The sequence below is a fragment of the Athene cunicularia genome (assembly GCF_003259725.1).
Source record: "Athene cunicularia isolate RWA chromosome 3 unlocalized genomic scaffold, athCun1 chr3_part1, whole genome shotgun sequence".
In the NCBI taxonomy this organism is placed as follows: Eukaryota; Metazoa; Chordata; class Aves; order Strigiformes; family Strigidae; genus Athene; species Athene cunicularia.
In genome coordinates, this window is record NW_020799097.1 from 40,548,154 (window position 1) to 40,566,956 (window position 18,803).

An 18,803-nucleotide genomic window follows, 5' to 3' on the forward strand; every position below is an offset into this window, starting at 1 on the left:
CATTTTTTTCCTGAAACTGAGAACTGCACCGGTAAAGTTTGCATGGACACGTTTTTTTCTTTAAATCTGTTCTTTTTACCTTGAAACACTACCACAGACTGCATCCCCACCCATTCTGGAAACATAAAGTAAGAGCTATATGTACAGACTAGGGAATTTGGTCTTATCACAATTCAAAGCAAGCAAATTTCAAGTAGAGTACTATCTATTGTTTGATGCACAATACAATGGATGTCCACACCTCTTTAAACGATTAGCACTGTTCAGTTCCCTTTCTGGGTCAGTTAATTTATTTGGATGGTGTCCTTTCCATTTTATTGCTTGCATAAACCCACCTCAGCCCTGGCTTTGGGAAGTGCATCTGACACCGTGGGAGCAGAAGGAAGCACTGAGAATACAATGCTGTTACTGAATCCATCCTGAGTCACACCTGCCAGATCTTTCTCTAGTCCTTACAGTTAAGTCTGTACACTTCCATTTCTCTAAAGTGTTGTTCTGAAATGATGAGCAGCTGCTGTAGGGAATGATGTGGACCAGCTGCAATATACAACTCAACTAAATATGGTAGCTTCAACATCAAAACAAAGATGCCCATTTTCTGAGGTTCTGAAAACCTACAGCTCCCATCTACCAAGAGTGATTAGCTCTCCGTGGAAGAGATCACATCTTGCTAGGTACCTACCTGCCTATTGTTGGAGATAAAGGGGATGCCTAAGACCTACAATAATACAGGAAAAAAGGTTCTTCCATCTTGCTCTAAGTATAATGCTATTTTTTTTAATTAATAACTTCTTTTTGAACCTGTGTCTGCAACAGCTCTGTCACTTAAGCAAAAATTTCTAATTAAGCACCCTCAAAGTGTCCCAGTTTCTTGGTGAGGGACTGAAAGTCTGTAGCAATTCACAGGCTCTTTCTGATCTGCTCCATGCCTCCAAGTCTACTTCCCTCTTGGATCTGGTAGTCTCAGCAGTTATCAAAGGCAGTGCACAGGACCGCAGAGGTGATGCAGGAAGAACAGGTAGAGGACACAGAGTGGAGCCCATCAGTCACAGGACCAATTGGCCAAATAAGGCAGCAAGTGGCTCCATCCTACCCCAAGCATCTGGAGAAATGCTGCAACTAGTCTGAAAATCCCCTCACTGCCTCCTGGATGCTTAAAAGATACAGAGGGAAGAAAATGAGACTGAAACTCTGTCTGAGGAGTGATAAGCTGGGAGCTCTGAGTTCAGATACATGGGCTGCTCTGGGACCAGCAGCTGTGCCAGCTGTGAGTCAGTCTGTTCACCTCCGTGTGAGGTAAAGTGAACCAGAGCATTTAGAGAGGTAAACACAGCTGAGTGGTTCACACAAGGCAGTTTAATCTTCAATGGCCTGATGTGCAGACCTGCGCTGTAATACCCATCTGGTGCATCATATTCCACCCCAGCATTCGTGAAGAGGTGATGACAGCATTTTATTTGTTCACAAGAGACCTCAAAAAACTACTACTGAAGGTTTTGTTACCATTATTTAAGTTCAGAGCTGATACCTCTCAATTCCAGCTGTTTGGTGACACCTTGTTTATATATTGGTTTTACTGAAAGTGCTAGCACCACGATTCTCTCCTGTTCTCAGCCCAGTTATGGCTATTTTAACCTCCAGCTAGCAGCAGTCCTTGGGTCATGGCAAGAGATTCCCAGTGCTGCTTCAATTACCAATTAACCTTCTCTTCTACACAAAGTCTTCTAAAGCCTCCACTGCTGACTCTTAAGTGACACAAAAGATACATCGTGAAAACTTTATGCCAAAAAAAAAAAATCCCATAATCTAAAACAAAAAATAAAGATTTCAACTACTGTGTGCGGGAAAAAGTTACGCTCAACTGCACACTTTGATGCCATCTGCTCTTATAAGGTCAGATTAAGCAAAGTGAAGGACAGAAAGATTTATTAGCAAATCTGATCTATGTTATCTTAGGATCTTAAATTCCACTCAACTACATTTGCACTGAGCATGAAACTTCAAGGAGTGTGTAAAGCTTGTCCCTCTCCTTACAGTGATGAAACAATGTACAGTCAGACACATCACTGAGCAGTTTGCTGCTAAAATCACATGCCACATTTTTCAGTTGATTTTAATCTGGCTTCAAAACAACTGCCAGTGGCTCTCATGTATCTTTCCCCAGTAAATTAAAATGCGCTTCCTAGAGATATGCCTGATACTTTTTTTTTTTTAATTTAAGTCTTTAAACAACCACACAAGCCTTCTCTCAAGCTCTTTCAGAGAAATCAAATCCCATTTTTAAAACAAACCAAGCCTGGACTAGATAGATCTGTAGTTTGAAAGTTGCTCCCATTTATTTATTTTATTAAAGTAAATAAAGCACCCAGTGGCACAGCTTTTAGTAGTGCTAGACTGCGCTGGGACTCGAAGGTATTCACTGGCGGTACCCCATCAAAGTGGGACAGATGAAAATACAGCACTGCACAGAAGTCCTAGAATAAACCAGCCATTTCTCTCTTCAGAGCTTGCATGGAACATGTAACAGAGTGTGACTATTTGTTCCTCAAAAAAAACCCCAACAGCCTGCCCGTAAAATTCACAAAGAGCATCTCATTCCCAAATCCTAGTAATACTCAATTGCCTTCTGCTCACCTAAACCCCATATTTCACTTCCAAATTGAACCATACTTCCTAGCCTTAATGTTTGTTGACTGCTGCAATGCATCATTTGAATACATGCCATATTCCACCCTGTAACATTCTCAATTTCACTGGTAGCTGAGAAAAACACTCAGTCTGACATTATTCACTGGGGAATCCTTGTCAGAAAGTGCTGTATGGAGATAAAACCTTATATTCTTTGGGTCCTGGGAACAGCAATGAAACAAAGCTTGGTACTGGGATCAAAAAGTACTTTACAGATTGTGGTCTCGGATGTGGTGAAGCTGAGGGGTGTCTTATCAGAACCTTATCTGTCTGTTTATTCAAACGGCAAATGCTCAGCCTGTATTTCTGGACTCTTAAAAGAGCACATAGTTTGCTGGCATTAAAGAAATTCAAAGCTTTTTTAGAGGGAGAAAAAGCAAAAGAAAGAGAATCAAAGGTGGAGGAGGAGGAGAGGAGGAGATCTTTCAGTCTGCAGAGCCAGAGTGTTCACAGTGTTGAGGCACAGTCACGGCTCAGCCACCTTATTTTCATTCATGACCACATATATATTTCAATACAGAAAAAAAGAATAATTTTTTAAAAATCCCAAACTCCTCTTACACATCCTTATTGCTTCTGCTCATGTCCTTTAGCATAGCTCACCTCTAGAACTCACTCTTTGGGACACCTTTTACATTTTAGACTGTTTGTCATGTTTAAGTGACAAAGTTTCCACAATGAACTGCCTTTTCAGTAGAGAGTGCAATCACAGTCAATCAGCCCAATTTAGCACTAGTGGCAGGCAGGAGTCTAACAAAGGCAATGAAATTGAGTCCACTTATCACAGTGGTGAATTTCATTCTGTGCATTCATCTCCATATCCCCTTTGACAGTACATTTTTATATAATTACTCAAATAAATAAATAGTGCAGCTACCTCCAAAGGGAGGGAAAGGAGTTATTGCAAGATTTTTCTCCTTAACATGCAAGTATGCATGGCTTTTGTTTTGCTTTCTTTAAGCCTAGCTCTCCCCACAACACGACAAAGATGTATTTTGCTTTTCTCCACTGGAAGAGATCAGAGAGGCATTATCAATCGCAAGACAGCCCTCATCAGAAAATAATGGACGTTACAGTGCATGGAATCAAAAGCATGTGGCTAGTTTCTTCATCATACATGAAGAATGAAAAATCAGGCAGTGCTGGAAGCCTTTGCAGTGAGACATGGATGGAATTTCATAGCACATCTTGATGATCTCATTTCTGTTTTATCACTCACCTGCTAGAAACAAAACACATTGTTTGTACCTTGTACTGTGCTACATAAGCAACAGACATAAAACAGCTTTCATTTCTGTCTCATGGTTTCTCCTGTCTCCATGTAAAGGCCTCAGAAAGTACCCGAATGCTCAGTTTTACTCTCACTACAGATCTGCAGCTTCTAGTCATCCTGTGTGGTCAGCATGAAAAATAACACATTCCCTAGGAAGAATTTAGGAAACCAAATACCCAACCTCCATCAATATGGACTCACTGAAGTGGCACTGCTGAGGTAAGGTTGAAGCGTAAATAAGTCTGAAGCCTGACTTTATTAGAAGCCTGATGGATACAACCTCTTGTGACTACAAAATGCTCCACGGATGAACAGGGTGGTGGCTTTCAGGAAGGTTTTCAGGTCACTGCTGCCTCCTGAGCCAAAGCAGAAACAATTCTAGTCAGTGCTGCAATCTGTGAGGAACATCAATGGCCGGTACAGTCGTGTAAAGAGAAAATCACATTAATGCTTCCCATTCTCTAAGAACTAAGCTTAGCTACTTCTAATACATCTCTGGGGTGCCACAGAAAAAGGATCTTTTGTTGCTCCCTACTGCGTAATAACAACCGTCCAGCTGGGAAAAAAACTTCCAAACAGACATTTTCTTCTTGCTTTCTTGCTCCTCTTTCCCACATTTATCACCAGTTCCACTCCACGGTCCTGTGCAGACCACTCCCCATTCGGTCCCTGCATTCCTTAAAGATATTATATTCATACATATACACAGTACACAGAAAGGAGAGAGACAAAGTAAGAGAATATAGTTTATTTCTAGAGAGATAAAAAGGAATAGTAATCGCCTTTAGCCAGCAGGGTATGTATTAGTTGACCTCCTGCATCCTGCCTTTGATTTTCTCCTCATCGTAATCATCTTTTGTTGGCTAATTCCCAGAATTTTTCCCTCAGGCTGGTGGGTTGGCATGGATGGTTAGCAGCTGCCAGTATTTCTCCTCCCTGTCAGCTACGAGACATACTAATGTTAGATGCCTGGCTCAGTCCCACCCAGGGTGCTGCATGTCTTCGCTTTCCAACATACTCAGCTTATGCCAGCTTTGAATCCGAATCGAGGCCCTGTCCTGCCTTTCTGCTTGCAAAGATTAACCGGGTGAGGGACTTAACCCATGTCAACCGAAGAAGCAGATGACAGATTTCACAGGGCCAGACCTCATGGGGAAATGGCAGGTTTCGCAGCAGCCGTCAGGGAGCAGTAAAGAAGTAAGAACACAGAGAAATTTAGCCTGTGGTATGTGCTGGCATCTACTTTGAACACCATTCTCTTAATAGCAAAGAAGAGAGCTGTGCAGATAAACAAACAAAAAAAACCCTCCCCAAGTACATCCCACCTACTCTTTCGAAAAGAGATGCTTCTTCCCTTTGCCCCTTGAAAGACTTGTAAGCCACAGACAACTCCGTTTAATCCCTTTGAAAGGCAACATTTCAAGCAGATAGTTCATTGCAAAAAAAAAAAAAAAAAGGCCACCAGTGACCACTTTCTGAAACAGATTCAAGAAATTCAAGGGTTACAGGTAAAACTAACCAACCTACTTGAGAAGCAGGTTGGTTTTATAACAGAAACAATACTATCAGACCAGTGCTAGAGAAAGCTGTGTTCTACTACTTCAGAACACCTGTGTTTTACTTCACCAGAAAGAAAGGCATTTGGTGCTCTCATGGCTGGGATGACCAGGTAAAGGTTTTTTCAAATGTGCACCCCAAAGTCAAAAAAAATGCAAGCCCGGTCAGGAATCTCATTTCTAAGCTGCTGGAAGCTAATGCAACCGAGGGGTTTTGTTGTTGCTGTTTCTGACTTTTCACCATTTAACTGCAACCTCAGCTTTGAGAAAGCCAAGTGAATAAGGTGTTTGCACAGATGCTGCTGCTCTGTCCAGTGCCCAGTTTTCAGCTTGCCCATACAGACACACTGTGCACTTCTACTAGCAAAGCCAGGCAGGTAATAATAGTGAATAAAAAGCCTATTTGACGAAGCACTGGCTCCTTCTCAAGTAAAGTAGAGTACCACTACAGCATGAATGACTCAATCATCTACTCGAGAGCTATTACTTGCAGCGATGAAGCAATGTTAATTGGATAATGGCCTGCTGCCAGCTAATATTGGCATGACCTACAATACCCCTGGCTGACAGCCGTATCTCTCTCTCTATCACACCTTTTTTTGTAATCTGGATGGGAAGTGGAAACCATTAAAAAAGCCTCCTAAGTGCCATTTAACTTCTTATCATGAATTAAAAGCTTAATTAAGTGCCTTGTTAAAAGAAGGAAGACCAGTTTTCATGATTAAATAAAACAAAACAACAGTTAGGGGTATGGAGTGAATGACTAACTTTACAGCTTTAAACTCAGTTCTTGGAAAATATTAATTCTGGGTTGCATTTAACAGCAGCTGCTAGAGGAAAATTGCACAATTACTGAAAAATACCCTGGGTGAAAAGCAGGCAAGGTTCTAGTTGTTTATAAAAAACTGCAAATGGAAGAGAAAAATGCAGAAGTTAAGAGCTAACGGGGTCCTATTTTATTAGCTGTAGGCAGCTGACATACTTAATTCCTCTAACTCTGCTCTGAGGGCTGATAGTTCACACACCATGGCCACATCTGAGCCCTTGTTATTACATGGCTGTTTTTCCAAGCGCTTATCTACACACTAAAATATGTTGCTTTAACAAAAGGTGTAGTACGAAATCAAATTACCAAGGCGAGCACAAAAGGGTTTATGGAAACTCTTCAATCAGTGCAGAATTAGCTCCATACTGTCTTAGTGAGTTGATCAGGGAAATGTTTGAACTGAGGCACATTTAAGTCATGCTTGAACTGACCTGAAATGTTTAACACAAAGTTTTGCAGTGGTTTATAAAACCCTGTAAATTCAACTAGTCCCAATTCTGTGTGCGCACAGTGTCTTTCTACTGAAATGACTGGCGTATCATAAAGACCACTCTCACTTGTAATTGGATATAAACAAGAAGTAATGTAAAAAACATCTGTTCACTGTTCAGCTAGACAACAGTTAACAATGTCTGGATGCCAGATTAGCAAAAAGACCCCAACATGCTATGAAGCAAAAAAAAAAAAAAAAGGGCTGCAATTTAGGCTTCAGAGGCAGATTTGCTGCTTTGAATAATCAAAAATAAGTTCTTTTGTTTTGATGTTAAGCTCCCTCACACCAACATTACATGAGTGCAAAAGCTTTATATATACAGCTTTATCCAGCTCCAACATCAAACCTTTGAGAAATAATAATAACAATGCCCTTTCTCCACAACTGCATACTTTAGCAGTTTTTGAACCATGCCAGAATTTAAAATCAACGCTTGTATGGTTGGCTTAAAAATAGCTTTGTCAATTTACGAGTCATCGTCACCTTCGGAAAAGTTTTGAACTGTGAAGACTACATTTAAAATTTATTTTCAACCTCTGTTTTTCTATAACAACTATATGCCAACGTAAATTGTCTCTAAGCCTGAAAAAAGGATCGGCTCAGGACATTAACATTCAACTGTTGTTTGAAAGTTTTCCACTGGAGGAATAACTCCCTATATGACATATTTCGCAGATATCTTTAGAAATAACTCATGGGCTGCCAGAGATCTTCAGACCACAGGCTAAAATAATAACCTTGGAAAGAGCCATTAGCTTGTGAACTGAAAAAGACCCTGCTAACTTAATGTAATATAACTAAGATGGTGTTTCCCCCGTTCTATCAGCTCTTAAAAACCAGGAGTGTTTCAGTTCCCTTCGTGGGGAGCTCCGCCACTGTTCTTTGTTGGAGGCACTGCCCATATCTACGTACAGGCACCTACCAAAGCACCCAGCACTGTGAAGCAGAGCAACGCCAGAAGCAGAGGCATGCACCTTAACCAAGGAGTAACTGAGAAACAACAAAGTGCATCAGACAGCTCTCTTTATCCCAAGTGACTGGCATTTGTGAGGAAATTATTTAACTGACCACCTCACACACAGCTATTCAAACAGAGGAGCCACCGAGCAGATTAGATTCAATGCAGTTAACAGCAATTAATTTGCATGTGAAAAATATCTGTACAAGTAAGCATTGGTAACTGCATGTATCTTTTTTAACAAACTATTAATAAAAGAGTTTTTTTCCAGGAGGAGAAAGTTAAAGCCCTGGCACTCTGCAACGAATAGAAACACGTGGTGAAATAACAGTGGTGGTCTTAGGTGAAGCATGACAACTTCAGAGTACTGGGAAGAACCTTAAGAACTAGATTCACTGCTTCTGCAAAGCCACGGAGCTGTAACAGCAGCCAGTGTAACCCTAAGTCACTAAAACTTTTTGATCTTTCATTGCAATGATACACTCTAAAATGTAAAACTCCAATACTTGATTTATCCAAACAGGATTCACTTAAATAGAAATCATTTAAGGTTGGACTGGAGGATTTTTTTTACACAGTATCTCATAAAAAACATACAGAAATATAAATCTTTGTGTTTTAGATGTTTAGTGGCATATGAACATAAAACTGGGTCACCAAGTGCAGACACATCATGATCCCTCCACCACCCTGCTCCACCCACTGGACTACGGCTCAGCACCTCATTGCTGCTGTGACTAGAAATCTGTTAATTTCCAATCTACTTTTACTAAAAGCCAGCTGAAACCAATCAATGCTTGTGTCAACACTGTCTTTTAGTATTAAAGAGAAACTCCTCCTCTCAGCCATCTCATCTCCTCTGCCTACGCAGACCTATAGCATGTTGCAGTTGTCACGCCAGCAGTATGGACCTGTCATGGTCTTGTCTTCTCCTCCTCCAGGCCAGGCTCCTTCTTCTGAACATCTTGGTCACTCTTGTATATGTTTATTTGAATTTCAATTATCTGTCTTTATCTGACAGGACCTGAATCAAGCATGGAGGTCTCACCAAGGCATTGCAGAAGAGTGTTGATACTCTCCTGCCTCTTCATAACTGTGTAGCCCTGGGCATGTTTTGTCACCTCTCTGCTCCTGCCCTTGCTTTGCAGTGTGAAAGCTATGTGACACTAACTGAGACCCAATTCTTCCACTGGAAATTATTAGTGGACACTGCAGAATCATAGTGTGCATCCTAGTGCATCCTCTGCAATATCTCTAAACTCCTATGCAAAATGTCTGGGTTGAAATTTCTTCATGAGTAATACTCAGTGTCAAGACTCATGAAATCACACCCGGTGACCTACTTCTTGTAATGCTCTCCGACTTGTGTCGTGACAACATCGCAATGCCACTGAAGTCTCTGGAGAGCTAAACCTGAGGGGAAAAATGGTGTGTGACACTTTGGGATGTGTCATAGTTTAAAAACATACCATGCTTCTTCATGGGTGTTAAGCAAATGATTGTGAAAAACCAGAGTACCTTCCCACTGAGTGACTGCTGTCCTGTGACCTGGGTACATCACCACCCTTCTTGTGCTGCCCATCCCAGACAGAGACATCGGGCAGGCAGTACCAAGGAGGGGGGTGATGGCAGCCCCGGCCAGCAGGCACAAGTCTCCCCTCTGTGGGCAGCAAAGCCACCGGCGTGCCCCAAGTAGCTGTGCTGTCACGGCTGTATGGCTGTGAGGAAATTACAGTGGGGGTGGAAGCCAGCCAGTGAGATTTTGTGGTAAAATAAAGTAAACTTTCCAGTGAGGTATGTATTTTCTACATCCCTTGGCTTCCTGCTGTGGGAGCCATGCCACATGAGAAAAACCCTGCTTTTTGACAGACCGTGTTCACAGTTTCTTGGTGGAAAATACACGGCCTAAAGCAGTTAAATCCCAAACTCACTGTGAGGAGAGGCAAGAGGAAGAAAGGCTGAATGAGGTACAGGATCAAGGAAAGAGGAGGACGAGGATATGAACTGCCAGAGAGGGGTGTATAGCAATGAGACTCCCAACAACATGACAGCTCAAATGATTTTTCAGCAATAACCTGTCACCTAGAAGCCACATCACCCCTTTCAAATTTCCTGTCTGGAAGAGCAGAATAATATCAGGGTCCTGATAATGCCCTGAACGAAGCTATGGTAATTAAGTGTTTGGGTACAACTCCCTCAGCAGCAGCGACAAAAGTGAGCTGAAGCATCTTGAAGCTTTGCCACCATAACTGTTAGGAGCTACCCTTCGTGAGGAAGGCTGGCATGAACACGTCCATCCTCCAGCGATTTGCAACCCACCCAAACACAAAAATCACATCCAGAGCCGTGCCACCTGCGCCACGCTCCCCTTGGCCACTTTAGCAGACCATGGAGGTCTTCCTCACCACACAGGATGGATGGGGCTCGTGTTTACGTCAGCGGCACGGTGACATACTGTACCTCTTCCGGCAGGCTGACCACCAGGTCATTTTCCGTCTGCCCTACCAAGGCCTGCAAGAAGTACTCGCTGCAGGCAGCCAGCACAGCCCGGTGGGCGCGGAACTCCTTCCCCTCCACGATCAACGTCACGTCACAGAGAATGTCCTGCTTCCGCTGGTCATTTAAGCAGAGGAGAATATTGGTACAGTGCACCGTTGACTCATACACATACATGGGGGAGTCAGTCTTCTCATCCACAGACATGCCGTTCACACCCTGCAGAGGAGAAGGGAGGAGGAAAAAAACAAACAAAGTGGTCAGGAGCAACACAGTCACCGGGTGAACATAGTGGTGGGATGCTGCCCAATTTCTGGATACCACAGGACCATGGCCAAGCAGCCCATTAATTCTTAAAACCAAGCAAGTTGCTTGGGAAAGATACTGGGAAGAGTGTTCATTGCCACCAGTTTTCACTCCACTGTGCTTTGATTACCTACTCCCCCACAACTTCCCCTCTCAAAACCAATATGGGGTTCAGAAGGACTGCAAAGTGCTTTCCTTCAACCACCGACTATGCATCTATGATTTTCAATTTAGTAGAGGCAATAACATGGGGACATGGGAAATTTTAGAAGATTTTAGCAAAAAATGCAAGAGTGACTGTTGGGTCTTCTAATGATGAAAAAAAGTGCTTGTTTCTGTTATTTTCAGATTAAAGGAAAAAACCCTCAAAACCCCAGCCTGTTCTCCAGCAGACAGGCAGTACTGCATGTTTACACTGAAGACCTTGGCTGAAGTGTACCCGACAAAGACAAGCCACTAACTACAGTAACTTCATTTCTCAATCAGAAGTAGAGAGATTTTAAGCATTAAGGGGATGAGAAAGATGTTTAGTGGCTTCAGAAGAAATCTGTTTCCAGGTATGGCTAAAGCAACATGCCTTCACCAGTGGCTTAATGACATTTACAGAAAAGATCAGCTTCTGAATTCCAGATCCACAGACCCAAGAAAATCCCTTGACCCATGTGGAAGTCCAGCTGTGGGTGGCAGGGCAGCACGTGGGTGCTGGGGCTGCTCCTCCTGCATGCAGGTAAGTCTCCCACTCCTGACAGCGGGGCAGAGGTTGGAAGGATGTAAGATACCTGGTACAACTGTCTAAGCTTGGAATTTCTCTGCCTGATATTCTGCAATTTCTGACACATGTAGAACTGGCAATGCCTCTGAACACAGGGATCGGACTTGCAGTGGTCATAGTGGTGGTAATCAGCTTCACCCAACACCACATGAACTTCGCACTTGAACACGCTGAACTAATTCTTTTACCCTAAACTTTTTGCTCAGTACCAAACTGAATCCTCTGCATTATTTTCCCATTTCAATTTCTCTGAGTAGAGAAGTGTAAAAGCCTGTGCTGTGTCTGAAAACACTATACACCCCAAACCAAAAATGACTGGTTTAGGGCTTACAAAGGAAAAAGGATTATTTGTATGTATTATTCTATCTGCTGCTGAAAGTCATGCAAATGCACAAACTTCAAGTATTTTAAAGAATTCTTTTTCCTTATTGTGAACAACCGCCTTCTGAGAGGTATGATTCACAGACATACAGGGCTAAGGGCAACAGACAGCAGTATTTTGGTATAATACTGCTGTACTGTAAAGATCTGACCACTGTAATGCATAGAAGCAAAATTCCTCCTCTGTCAGTTTTTAACATGGATCTTTGCAGCATTTTCCTTTGCTAATACAATATACAGGTACAGAAGTAGATACAGAATCACAGAATCATCTAGGTTGGAAAAGACCTTGAAGATTATCTAGTCCAACCGTTCACCTCACACTGACAGTTCCCAACTACACCATATCCCTCAACACTAAGTCGATCCGATTCTTAAACACCTCCAGGGATGGGGACTCCACCACCTCCCTGGGCAGCCCATTCCAACGCCTAACAACCCCTTCTGGAAAGAAATGCTTCCTAACATCTAGTCTATACTTTCCCTGGCACAACTTGAGGCCATTCCCGCTTGTCCTATCACTTGTTACTTGGTTAAAGAGACTCATCCCCAGCTCTCCGCAACCTCCTTTCAGGGAGCTGTAGAGGGCGATGAGGTCTCCCCTCAGCCTCCTCTTCTCCAGACTAAACACCCCCAGTTCCCTCAGCCGCTCCCCGTACGACCTGTGCTCCAGACCCTGCACCAGCTTCGTTGCCCTTCTCTGGACACGCTCGAGTCATTCAATGTCCTTTTTGGAGTGAGGGGCCCAAAACTGAACACAGGAATCGAGGGGCGGCCTCACCAGTGCCGAGTACAGGGGTCAGATCCCTTCCCTGTCCCTGCTGGCCACGCTATTGCTGACACAAGCCAGGATGCCATTGGCCTTCTTGGCCACCTGGGCCAATTCAAAACATTTCTCTTGACATGAGTTCAGATCAGGGTACCATTTTCCTACAGTGTCTTTTAAAATATACCAGTAATCTAGACAAGCGTGAATTTTCAAGGACTTGCTTTTTACTTCTAAGTATTTACTAGATTTCTCAGTGATAACTCCATCTTCCCACCTTCATGTTAGTGTTTTTAAGCCAGTGGCTATGATGACTCTTTCTATGAAACAGGTATTTTTGCTAACGTTACAAAACTATAATATTACTGGAAGTCTTACTGGGATGCTTACAGCTTCTCTTTTACTGGTATTTTTAACATTTACTGCTGACTCATGCCACATTTCTAAGTACCCAGCTGAAATACCTACAAGAACAGAAAAAAATCCAACCAACCAACCACCCAACCCAGATTAGCCCTCCACTGACCTCATATCTAGAGAGAAGAAACATAGCTACTTATTTATCTGAATAAATATGGATGTATGGGAGGGAGACACTTTGGGGATTTTTATGTTATCGGTTGGATTTCTTAACCAGATGAAAATGAAATTTCTTTTTTTTCTCCTCATAAATTGAGACTAACGAGAAGAATTGACAGCAATCATTTTATTAGCACTCCAGTAAGGTAAAAGAGAAAATGATACTTAGCTCATCCCACTCATAGCTTTCTGTGTAACTGAACTCTGATGCTAACGATAGCGTTATAATGATGTTCTAAGTGGTCACTCTTGCATGATATGAAATGCAAGAGTTTACAAGAACAATCTAGTGGGAAAATCTGAGAGTTGCAAATGACAATGCAAAGGGGAAAGGTGTTAATTTTTTTTTCTTTTTTTCCAGGCATATCTTATGCCTGTAATGTCTCAGATGATGAAAAAATGTATAAGAAACCTGAAACCTGGCAGGTAATGAACAGAACATCAATTATATTTTCAGTACCTTTTTAAAAACCAAAAACCACTGTTTGTCTGAAATTGCAATTCTTTTTTACAGTAATAGTGCAATTTGTGTGAATCAAACCCTGAATTGCTTAAGTTACTAATTAGTAATTTCCCACTTTTTAACTACAGCTCTCATCAAGTGTATTTTTAAAAACAATTCATTGCATGCCCTGTGAAGTGATGAAAATACCATGGTGTATTTCCCCACTGGTGAGCGAGCCTGCGTTCTGTGCTAGGAAGCCTGACCGATGTGGTACTGAGATGCTGGTGCTGTGAGCTGCACCATCCGTTCCAGCAGATCCCTAGCTATGCTCCTGGGAAGGACCTCCACCCAGCTGCTTATATCGCCATGCTTTCCTGAGGCTACTGTTGTGACTCCAGGGGCTTCCTGAGAGTGGATCCATGCCGTGCCCCTTTCTGAGGCTGAATGTAGATGCCCTGGCTGGCGGCTACAACCTCAGCTGGAGACAGACTTCCCCTGGCCATGCCCCTGCCTGCTCCAGGAAGCACCCTGAGCCCTGCATTGCGCACAGGGAAGCTGGGGCTGGGCTACAGCTCAGGACCACCTATTTAACAGCTTTTAATGTTTCAACACAATTGATTTACAGTCTTCCCTTTTCCACGATCTGCCATCGACTGAATGACCTCCAGGCATGAGGTGTTTCCTCTCCAAGAGGACTTTATCCTGCGGGACAGGAGCAAGATGGTGAAAGTGGGAAGTATATTGTTCATTGTCATGGGGAATGGGTTTAGAGTGCAAAGAAAAAAGGTCACTGTAGGGCTTTGGTGTGTAGTAGCAAGAAAATTAGCAGAATTCAGCCTTTTTTTCCCCTCTCCTCGGAAGAGAAAAGCAGGGATCGGGTATTAAACTCTGAACTCTGAGGCAAGCCGGGCTGGAAGGCTTTTATACAATGTTAATTCAAACCACATATTTTTATGCTGAACTCAGTATTATGCCGAGTTTGCAGAACCTTCTTCATGGAAATCATTGCTACACACTTGGTATTTCTTCAAACTGAAGAGAGAATGTCTTAGCAAGCCTCTCTCTGGCTCAAAAGAACATGCTGTGCATTTGTTTGCATATAGGTCACCATACTGCCAGAAAAAGCCTCTTTGAAACAAAAGTTTCCAGAAACTGGCATGAACTATTGTGAGCAAGGAAAGCACCATTGAAACCTCGCCAAAATGTTGCTGGTAAAGGCCAGCAACTGCAAGTGAAGCAAATTGGAACGTTGCTTACACAGTCCTTCCACAGCAATGGGTGGGAGATCCCACCGAGCCCTTCTGCATGGGCAGCATAGAGGAGGCACACAAAACCTCAGGAGACCAAAAAAGTTGCTCATGGAACATCCGAATCACTGCAATTTGTAGTGTGTCGTCTCTACTGCCTGGCACTCACTCAAAACTCTCCAGGAGGCATAAACACATTGCTTGAGCTGCTACCAAAAATACATTTCCTATTACGAAAAAAAACAGCTCCTGCCTCACAAGACTAGAGGGCAGGCAATGTGGTGTCCTTTTTTAAAGGGAAACATTAGGGGAGAGAAAATCTTATCAATACAGACCAGAAAGTCCTGCATCAGAACGAGGTTAACTACGTGAAAATGTCAATTTTGATTGTGGCAGAGCTAGAGAGCGCTTAACCAGGCAAATTATCATTGTGACAAAGCAGCATGGCTTCTGCAAGGGGAAGTCATGTCTCTGATGGGCTCTATTAAAATTCCTGAAGTGTGTCATATTAGCAGTGAGGAACACTGGTACGTGTAATTAGTGTTGACTTTCAGAAATCCTTTGACAAAACCTTTACAAAAGGCTGCTAGTTGTCATAAGGTGAGAAGTTGCATCAGACTGGAAATCACTCAGGCTAAACTGTATTCAAGAGAGAAGGGATGCAGAGGCAATTTTTGGCAGGTTAACAGTGAAACTCCCCCAGAAATAAACCAGCAGCAGTACTGGCTCACATCTGCCTATGGTCACATCATGCAACAAGCCTGAACTCCTCTGATCTCTGAAGCTGAACCAGGGTTGTGTACCCATAGTACTTGGATGGGAGGCTGCCCAGGTGTACCAGAGTCCTAACAGCAGCATGCTTCTCCTACAGTGTGGTCATTGAGAAGACGGAGCTAGACACTGGGAGCAATTTGAAACAACATAGGTTTAGACTGGACATAAGGTAAAACTTAGGAGCAGGTTGCCTGGACAGGTTGTGTCATCTCCATTCAGGGCACTCTGTTATACTCAAGTGGCAATTAGAGGAAAAAAAAAATATAGAATGGTTGAGGTTGGGAGGAACTTCAGATATTTTCTAGTCCAGCATCTCTGTTCAAAGCAAGGTGACGTAGAGAAGTCTGCTAAGGACTCTTCCAAGGTGGAGACCCCACACCATCTCTGAACAACCTGTTGCAGTGTTTGACCACCATCACACTAAAGAAGGAACTCACTGAGTTGGAATCTCAATTCCTATTTGAAGTCTCATGAAAAAGACAGACTGGAGACAGACAGACTGTCATCACCTAGAGACAGATTTTAGAGAGAGAGAAATATTTTAATAAGGAGATATATTTTCTAGTTACTTCTGGAACAGTACACTGTTGTGTAGTCTCTGCATCTGATTATTGATGTTGAAACAGGGAAACAAGAAATCCTCAGGAGAACAACGAAGAAGATTATTGGCAAGGAAAGAGAAAAAGCCCTCCTCGACATGTATGATCAATTCAATCAACACTATACAAAAAATACAAAATAAAAAGGTCAAAGCTGATATTTATTGTTTCTGGTGTTGCAAACAGGAGAGGACACCCAAGAAGCGAGACAAATGTAGAATTTGTAAAAAGAAGAGCTGTGATTCCTGACCATAGAAATGAACTGAAATAGTATCCTGTACTCATAAGAAGATGCTTGTTCTGTTTTTCCTGAGAGATTTCACAGACACTGCAATAAACCACATGTATCACTGCTGCACGTTAACGGGAAAAGAACTCACCAGATTTGTAAAAGTATTAGTCACTCCTAATAAAAATATCCAGGGCCACTTTACTCAGGGTACAAGTTTACACAGGTTGAATATTCACATGCTTCAACACGCTGGCCGACAACAAACTACCTGGGCAGAGCAATGTGCCTGGATTATCTGTCTTTCCTAACCTACTAACCATTGTCTCAGAAACAAATTATCTGATGGACATCAACACAGATGAAACACCTTCACACGTGCCCCTCCTAGACTCCTCGCCTGTCCCCACCTGCAGGAGACAATGATGGGAATGCTGCTCTGCATGGCCCTGTCCTGAAGTTGCATGGGACCAAGCTGTTGAGGGCAAGCAGTGGAAAACATTTGTTCAAAGACTACATGTGGTGAGTGTCACTGTCTAGCAGAGGGGGTGCGTTTAGGACACAAGAAACAGTCAGATATTAAGCTCAATTCATAAAAGGTGCACAGACTGCAGTGGAAGCATCTTTGTAGCCTCTCCACGGCAAAGCACCAGTGAGGAAGCGGATGAGGGAAAAGGGAATCTAAAGGCATCATCTCATCCCATGAGACAAAAGCTCACTTGTATCCCAGGAGGTGGAAGCAGGACATCAGATCTACACAGCGCAGAGGACTCCCAACAGCTTCACAGTAAAGGTCTGAAGAGGTTTATCAGTATTTCTGCATTATACCTGTAAAGCTACATTTTAGTATGGAAGCCAACAGGTAACTCTGTGTGATTTCTCATTTAGGAACTGCAGTACCTGACCTGGTGTAAAATGAACTGCAAGTTTTGCCTGGAAGCGTTAGCTGGAGCTCACATCCTGCTATACAAGGTGACTCCAAGCTTTCTCCTGATCATGCTAAGAGAGGATCAATATTGAATTGGGTTATTTTTAGTTCCAGTTCACATTCTTCCAATGAGCTCCACTAACAGTAAAAAAAAGACACTTAGGAATAACTTGAAGTGGTTAGCTTGAATGCATCTGAGGGTCCTTGGTCAGAGGTAGCTGGAGAGTCTGCACAGCAGATTTGCATGTAAACGTCTGACAGTATTTCTGTTCAACAGGATGCAGAGAGTGTGAAAAAATGCTCTTTTGTTCTGAGGTTTTCTATGATTTTTTTCCCTTAACAATTTAGCAAAAGGTACTAGGAAAAAAATGGGGAGAATGATGATAAAATAATGAAAAAGTTGAGAGCAACTTGTACTTCTGACAAATGGCAGCAAAAGCACATCAGACTTGACAGTTTTTAGGGATAAACATTCACTGTTTTTAAGTGGCAAGTGGGAGGAAAATAATTTTCCAGGCTTCCTTCCCCATCTCCTAATATTTTTTTCTATGAAAAGACTCGTTCTGTGTAATCAACACTTTGGTTTTAAAGAAATTTATCAATAACTGACATTTCAGAGCTCCTAAAATGACCATCCTTATAATTGGTTATTACGATCTCTCAATTATAGCTATAACAACAAAGGATATGATTATATTGTCACTGCTTTCCTTTAAAAAGAAACTATTGAAAGGCCTAATGATTAATTCACCATTTTTGAGAGCTCACTGTAATGACAGAAGACTATATACAAAGGTCTCTTCAGTGAGCCCATTATTCAATTAATAAATGCTGAATACTGAGCAGTCATAGTCATATGAAACTCCCAAGAATTGTATGAATTTTTAACCAATTAATTATCAATTACAACATCATAAAACACCAGCACAAAAATAGAAATAACTAAATTTAATTATACATTATTCTTCTTAGTTGCTGCAAATACTATACAAGACTGATTTTGATTAATAATTCATACAGCAATAAAGTATCAGGAAAGATAATTATACTGTGCCACAATTCTCACACTGATTTCTGTAATTACAGATTACAACAGTGTTAGCAATTTAAAAAGGTTAGGGAGCAGTAGTAATTTGCTATGTCATCCTCAGCAATATTAATGTCTTCTTCTCTGAGCACCCCAGATAATTGAAAATAGACTAGCAGGCTGCCAGGCTACATGGGCTTGTCTCCTGCCAAATGTACTGTGGGTGCCAGGGCCATTAGCAAGAACGTCTTCAGAAATGAGCTTTTCACATTGTTCAAGTAACATCTTCTGTAAAGCAGAAGATACATGGGTAAGTGGAAAAGACACTGTAGAGCATTCTTGGCTGGTCGTTACAGACATGTTGCTGCTGATAGTGATGGCTGGTGCTTCTGACCCTACTGCCTCAAAGCAAGACCTTCATTTGACCATGAGTGGGAAGGGGGATAGCTGAGAGAATCCC

The 18,803-nt window shown here is 42.3% G+C and overlaps 1 protein-coding gene across 4 annotated transcripts in view; it reads right to left on the bottom strand.

Moving 5' to 3' along the window:
* Positions 1 to 18,803, bottom strand: part of BACH2 (BTB domain and CNC homolog 2) — a 190,638-nt gene that overhangs the window by 39,929 nt on the left and 131,906 nt on the right. For all 4 annotated transcript variants that reach the window (XM_026845579.1, XM_026845575.1, XM_026845578.1 and 1 more), the window contains one exon: positions 10,255 to 10,509. In XM_026845579.1, the coding sequence (XP_026701380.1) occupies positions 10,255 to 10,497 (243 nt within the window). In that variant the 5' untranslated portion in view covers positions 10,498 to 10,509. The remainder of the gene's footprint in view (positions 1 to 10,254; positions 10,510 to 18,803) is intronic.